This window comes from Perca flavescens, chromosome 6 (genome assembly GCF_004354835.1).
Source record: "Perca flavescens isolate YP-PL-M2 chromosome 6, PFLA_1.0, whole genome shotgun sequence".
Lineage (NCBI taxonomy): Eukaryota > Metazoa > Chordata > Actinopteri > Perciformes > Percidae > Perca > Perca flavescens.
This window is the reverse complement of record NC_041336.1, coordinates 1040109-1047824: the sequence shown is the minus strand read 5'-3', so window position 1 is coordinate 1047824 and position 7716 is coordinate 1040109. Positions and strand designations below refer to the sequence as shown.

Below are 7716 nucleotides of genomic sequence, written 5' to 3'. Positions count from 1 at the left end.
TCTTTATTCAGGTCAGTCGATTGAGAATAATTTCTCATTTGCAACGAGGACCTGTCACATTCACACAGTTCCACATTCATACCTGGAAGCTGCCCAGTACCACCACAGTCTGATCTGCCGGCCACTGAGCAGATCCACTGGAGCGGTTGGGCCGTTGTGCCTTGCTCAAGGGCACCTCAGTGGTGGTAATGACTTTCCCCACCCAGATTTTATCCTGTTGGTCTGGGGATTGAACCGGCGATCTCCCGGTCCCCTTTAGCCCCTAGGCCACCACTGCCCCTTTTTTTGTTTAAATCTCCTAACAATAACAATTCTGCAGTTAGATGGGGGGGCGCTTAGTTTCAACAGTTTCTCAACTGCTGCTGGGAAATCATGTGTGGGTGTGTGCTTGTGTTACACATTAACAGAAACACTTTGGGAGGAGGGCGGGCGAGACAGTTGTGAGGCGAAGTGGACGAGGTTGGGGGTTGTGGGGAGTTGTGGGGGGTGGGGGGGTGTAGTGGATAAATGAGGGTGCTGCAGAGCGACAGTCTACAGTGGATCAGGATCGAAGGCCGAAGGATGAGTAGGACTCTGCTGTGGCTGCTGGCCTCTCTGGCCTTTGCCTCTCTGACTTCTCTGGCTGATGGAGCTCCATTGTAAGTAGACCTGCATTACCTTTACACCCCCCCATCTGCTTTAGTTACAGTTTTTGCATATTGCTTACACACTTTTTGCAGAATTTGGCTCATTATATCAAAACTCTACACACAAGCTAATCAGACATAGCATTTGGAGATTAACAACTCACATCTTTGCCAAAGGCAAGGCAGCTTTATTTGTATAGCACATTTCAGCAACAGGGCAATTCAAAGTGCTTTACATAAAACATTAAAGAGCAGTTAGAAAACAATTAAAAAACAAATTAAAACATTAAAAGACAAGAATACAATTGACAGTGCAGTATAAGAATTTAAAGAACTGAAAATATGCAAATAAAAGTTACAGTGCAGTATAAGAAATTAAACATTAAAGAGCAGTTATCGAGTGTCATACAGTGTCATCAATGCAACTTCAGAATAACAAATGAACAGTTATTTAAAGAAAGGCAACATCAAAAAGATAGGTCTTTAGCATTGATTTAAAAGAACTGAGAATTGCTGTGGACCTACAGTTTTCTGGGAGTTTGTTACATATATGTGGAGCAAAATGTAACACTGCAATCAAAACTTAACACTCCTTTCTAAAAATTAAATTCTTGCAAAAAAACATACACACAAGCACTATGTGAATTACTCTTTCATATCACCAGCAACACACTGATGGGCTTTATATAAAACACTGCAGTGTTTGTGTTTCTATTTTTTATCATTTTCTCAGACTCAGTCTTCTGTAAAACTCAAAAGTAGAAAGAGTTTTTACAAAAAACAAACATTCTTACAGAAATAAAGAAAAATAGAATCAGAAATCATCACATTTAGCAATGAAACAAAAGAAAAATACAAAACAATTACTGGATAAATTGCTATTGGGAAAACAAACATGTAGTCTTGTTGTGTGTGTGTGTGTGTGTCTCTGTGTGTGTGTGTGTGTGTGTGTGTGTGTGTGTGTGTGTGTGTGTGTGTGTGTGTGTGTATATGTGGTGGGGGGCTGGGGAGGCTTATGGTTCCCGCCTTCTGTTCGGTTCTGGTCACAAGACCTCGTCAACATCACAGGCGATGTCCTCGTGGGCTGGGCATCGGGGCAAATATTGCCTTGTGTGCTGAATCCACCGATGGATTGATCCCACCTCAATGTCTCCACACGCCTCTTCCATTGCTTGCAGAAGAGGCATGCGGGGGTGTTTTTGCCGATCACATACTTTCCACCGCCACAATGAAAAGAATTCCTCGATTGCATTTAGAAAATGGCTATAAGGGGGGCAGATATAAAACTGTGAAATGGTTATGGTTGTTGAACCAATCTCAGACCAGAGCAGTCCGGTGGAAACTAACATTGTCCCAGATGACGACACACCTGGGCTGCTCAGGGGCCTGTTTCACAAAACCAAGATCAGGGATTAAGCCGGGATATTCCAGTTATCCTGGATGAATTTAGCCTTGACTCGGTTTCACAAAAGCGGAGGCACATGAATCACCATGGAGATTTATTCTGTACAGCTAGCCTGGTCCTGACCAGGCTAACAGCCAGGCTAACAGCTAGCCTGGTCCTGACCAGGCTAACAGCCAGGCTAACAGCTAGCCTGGTCCTGACCAGGCTAACAGCCAGGCTAACAGCTAGCCTGCTCCTGACCAGGCTAACAGCCAGGCTAACAGCTAGCCTGCTCCTGACCAGGCTAACAGCCAGGATTTATTTAATCCTGGAACCTTTTCTGATCACCCAGCAGTGGTTTCACCTTATTGTTATCAGCCTGGATTAAAATACAACAGGTACATATTGCTGTTCATTTAAGTACTGTTATTAGTTAAAGTTGTGACCATTATTTTTTTATAATTATTCATGTGACAGTCATTGTTACGGTTATATTGCTGTATGAAGACTGCTGTTCATATTGTTATAAGAAGTTTGATGGATATATTATGGCAGTTGTTGAGATAATTAGAAATGGCTGATAACATTTCAAATGTGTTTTAAATGAAGTCTGTTACTAAGGGCAACACATACAATGCTGTACATTTCTATAGTTGATCAATGCACCTTAAATTATTTTAGTTGATTAATTTTTTTTAAATTAAATTTAAAAATACGGATCATGTGTGCATTGTATTTGGCATTCTTAGCACACAATTTGTGTTGTCCAGTAAACTGGGAATATAATTTGGGAGGATTGTACAATTTTAAGAACATATCCTAACTGTACAATCGTCCCAAATTATAATCTTAGTTCACTGGATCAGTAACTATCTAGTGATGTAGGCTACTGTACATTCATGTAACAACAGGGAGAGGACACCTTAATGGTTTTTGAACTTATATTTTGCTGGGCGGAAATAACTGATGAATATACTCTGTTCCATTCATGTTTATAGTGTGCATGGAATGGAGTCCAATTTCTTCAGTGTCTTTATTTTATATGCCATATATATATATATATATATATATATATATATATGAGGGAGCAAGGCGTATAATATGTAGAGAAGGAAACTCGTCCCCTATAAAAAATAAAAAAACACGAATAATAGCGGACAGACTAAATGATAGCCTAAAAATATACATTTATGAACTACTGCTCTTAACTGAAACCATTCAATGAGTCACTGTCATTTGCAAAACGAACAGTTGTACACGTTGCATTAAAAGCGAGCAGTGGAAGTTAATATGACTTAGGACATTTATAATTTAGCCCATGAGAGAGAGAGAGGAACAGAGTGAAAGAGATATTTATGCATCATATTCTAGTGTTATGGAAAATTGATCTTCATGGTAAATTTCCTGAGTAACATTATCTTCTGCTTACTTTTAAGGCAAACTGTTAATTTGTGCAAATGATTAGTAGCCTAATCCTTGAATGGTCTGATTATGACAGCTTCGATTCAGAGCAGAGGTCAGTTAATGTTTATGTTTAGGCTACAATTACGCATTCAGTCGGTCCGTGATCGTCTGCCTCGCTTTCTCTCGCTGTTTCATTACAGCGGCCATGTTTCTTTTTTTTTTATACAAATAATGTGTTTCACATCATCCTACATCCACCAGAAGCTGCTGCTCACTCTGTATAAAGTAGAATATGTACAATGCGTATTCTCCATTTTGTCATCAGGAAATCTGTGATCAACCTCGCGGCCTTTTAAGGAAAGCCGTGGATGTGCATCTATCTGAATTAGTTCAGCCTGACTCAACCTAGTCGCTCCTCCTCAGCTCCTAGTCTCTCCTCCTCAGCCTGGCAGAACCTAGTCTCTCCTCCTCAGCTCCTAGTCTCTCCTCCTCAGCCTGACCTAGTCTCTCCTCCTCAGCCTGGCTCGACCTAGTCTCTCCTCCTCAGCTCCTAGTCTCTCCTCCTCAGCTCCTAGTCTCTCCTCCTCAGCCTGACCTAGTCTCTCTTCCTCAGCCTGGCTCGACCTAGTCTCTCCTCCTCAGCCTGGCTTGGCCTTCGTGAAACGCACCAAGCCAGGATGCACAGATTAGTCTAGGTCAAGCCTCGCCTTATCAGTTATCCTGGATTTATATATTCTGCTTTTGTGAAACAGGCCCCAGGTGTCAGGGTACAAAGGCGGACTCAAATGCACAACTCAGAGCAGGGAGTAGAGGCAAGTTGTTTATTGTCCAGAGAACAATCCAGGCAGGGGTACAAAATCGGCAGGCAGTAGACGTGGTCAAAAAACAAACGAAAAGTCCGAAAAACACTGGAAGAAACAAACACTGGGGAAACCGCTGGAGAGTGAGACACAAGGTACAACAACAATCTGGCACAGGGAGGTGGGAATGGCGGGTATTTATGCATGGGGACTGGGGAAGCTGAAAACAAACAGGTGAAACACATTAGGGCGGAGACAGGTAATCAAAAAAGGCGGGAAACAACAAAGGCAGGAAGACAAGGGAAGTAAATGAAGACAAACAAGGGATTACAAAATAAAACAGGAAGTCCAGGAAAACAAGCAGAAAACACAATAAGAGCGGGACAGACGTGACACCTGCTCTGTCCTGCATTGCCTTCATGCTTGCCAACTTCTAAAAATGGTGTTTTGCAATAAGTGTGTTACAGAATTGCAAACAAAGTGTAAAGTTGCCACTGTTACACTGTGTTTAAGGTATCCTACAAGAAGTTTGGGTATTGAGGCTTTGGTCTAAGCATTCATTTTTAGTGTGTAAGCAATGGGCAAAAACTGTAATTCACACAGAGCTAAAATATACAGTTTGTTTGTTTGTTCATCTTTCTGATCAAATTATTATTAGTTAAACTGCAAATAGGAGCAACACAAATATCTAGGGTCCTCTGCATGTTGTTCAATTAAAAAAGTGTATGGATGGAAATATTAGTTTAACTTGTGTCTTACATAATAAGATGTTGAGTCCAGTTTGCAGTTTGTGTCACACAAGTCGAGGTAATGTTGTCTCTGAAATGATGCCAATGAGTTGGCCTCATTCTTGTTCAGAGTTTGCACAACGATGCCAGACAGAGCAAAAGTCTAGAGGCATGATGAAATGTGTTGTTGATCCAGTACTGGATCTTCATCAAGGTAATCAATAGATCACTCGATGTGTGTGAAGTCCATGCTGGAGCTTATGATCGTAATCTAAGCAAATAGGTTTGTTTTCTGCTGTAATTTGGTTGAATTGAAGCTTTAACTCACAGACTCTAAGACAGTGGCTCTCAACATAAACCTGAGAGGCCAAGAGGCATAAGTAAGGGGGCGGGGGGCATTTACGTTGCACAAAAATATGTTAAAATGTTTAGACTTTTCTACAATTTCTTTTTTTGTTCTTGTGAAATACTCAAATATTCCTATCATTTAGCACAGTAAAAACACTTAGTAAGGCCAATATCTGTGACAAGGGTTTCCCATACAAGCACAAGCAGTCAGTACATCATAAACAGCATGTGGTCACTTCTGCACATTGACTGCAGTATATTCACATCAATATCTTTCTCTCTCTCACCGCTGTTCTGCAGGAAGGTGATGTCTGCCCCTAACTTGTTGCGGGTAGGAACAGCAGAAAACATCTTTGTGGAGTGTCAAGACTGCACCGGGGGAAACATCCCGGTCCAAATCAACGTGGTGAACCATCCAGCCAAAACCACAACGCTGACATCCACATCTGTGACCCTTACCAGTGCAAGAAACTTCCAGGAGCTCGGACAAATAACGGTAAATGAAATACTGTATATGCATGTTACTGTAACTTGACTTCAATTACTAACACGACCAGAAATAATCTAGAAATGAATCCAGAAATGTGCATCCTGATGCACATACTGCTCATCATACTGGTTTCAGATCCCTGCTGACAGCTTCAGTAAGGATCCTACCATGAAGCAGTATGTCTACCTGCAAGCTCAGTTCCCTGACCACCTGCTGGAGAAAGTCGTCTTAGTGTCCTTCCAGTCCGGGTACATCTTCATCCAGACTGACAAGACCCTCTACACCCCCAACAGCAAAGGTCAGTTCAATACTGAGCTGCATAACTGTTAAGAAACACACTTACTTCTGTGTTTTTCCATAATTACATGATTGTACTGTAAATTACAGTACAACGAATCCCACTTTTGACATTTTTGACACAAATTTGAGACACCTTCCTCCAACCTTCAGCAGCAAAATCAACCTCGTTCTGTCTCTGTCAGTTCATTACAGGATGTTTGCAGTGACGCCCCGTATGGAGCCCGTAGAGAGGAATGCCCAAACTCAAACTGATGCTTCTATTGCCATCGAGATTGTGGTATTGTATTTTATCTTTGATAAACAGACTGGAATGTAATGGTATATAGTCAGCTGTAACTGAGAGCATGAAACCTCTTAATGAGGTGATATTACAAATGCTTAACAGCAGATAATGTTCATACTAATGACCAAATAACAAAAACACAGTTAACCTTGTGTCTTTATTATGGTTTTAGTAAAACCTATCCTGATACTTTGCTTTACTTACTGTAAAAAGTAAATCTAGTGGCTGAGTTGCAAATTGAACACATTCAGTGACAGAATGAAAGACAGAAAAAGTAACGAAAAAAGAGTCAATACAGACATTGATCAATTTGAAAACTGGCACGACTCTCTGTTTATGGTGGGTCAATATTGTTTATTTTTAGACCCCTGAGGACATCATTTTACCATTGGATCCAGTCTCTTTGAAATCAGGGATCCACTCTGGAGTTTTCCAACTCGCTGAAATTGTCAGGTTAGTATGTTATCTTGCTTGAATTAAATTTTCCACATTGTATTTTAATAATTTTGTTTCATAGTGAATTTACATTTGTCCTGTACCTGCCAGAAGGTGGGATGTGCACACAATTACTTTTATAGAATTTACATTTTACCCTGGATAACAGGTAAACACTATGCAAGATATGTATAATATAACAGCTTCAAAGTCATTTAAGCTACCTTCACACCGCAAGTTTTAAATGCCTGATTCTGATTTTTTGCTCAGATCTGATTTTTTGTTTGTCTGTTGACATGATCTTTTAAAATGTGGCCTATATCAGATTCCAGTGTGAAATGACCCTGGATGCGGTATCGAAATGACCCGCATGTGCAACCGAACAATAACAATAACATCAGACGCAGCAGCTGTTGCACTAAAATTAGGGAGGTTAGTTAGTGAAATATTCATTTTCACTTTTATTTCAAAATGTTTGTGTAATGGCAGCCATAACATTAATGAGCAGGTTCTGAGGAGGAGAAGAATGAAGAGAAAGAGAGACAAATTGGGTATTTTGGCCTATGGCTGCAAATTCACTACAGAGGTAGGTGTGTGTGTGTGTGTGTGTGTGTGTGTGTGTGTGTGCGTGCGTGTGTGTGTGTGTGTGTGTGTGTGTGTGTGTGTGTGTGTGTGTGCGCTACGAACCTCCACCAGAGTTTCCTCTGGCTTCGCCAGACCCTTCGCTTCACCCTACCATCTTTCGGACCCTATCACACGCGGTGCAGGCGAGACGGGACGGCTGAGATCCCGACCCCGAGGGACCGGGATCTCAGCCGGCACGCGCCGGTGATCCTCTGACTCACGCGCGTCCGTGTGGTCTATGTTTCAAGACGGTTCGGGTGGGTTGCCGACATCGCTGCAGATTTGGGCCACTGG

General features: G+C 41.5%; 1 protein-coding gene across 1 annotated transcript in view; it reads left to right on the top strand.

The window, feature by feature from the left end:
* The first annotated feature begins 561 nt into the window (after positions 1-561).
* The window catches only part of LOC114556727 (complement C3), a 57034-nt gene continuing 49879 nt past the window's right edge, over positions 562-7716 (top strand). Inside the window, exons 1-5 of the mRNA XM_028579761.1 lie at positions 562-638; positions 5591-5786; positions 5916-6078; positions 6263-6357; positions 6728-6816. Coding sequence (XP_028435562.1) covers positions 562-638; positions 5591-5786; positions 5916-6078; positions 6263-6357; positions 6728-6816 — 620 coding nt within the window. The remainder of the gene's footprint in view (positions 639-5590; positions 5787-5915; positions 6079-6262; positions 6358-6727; positions 6817-7716) is intronic.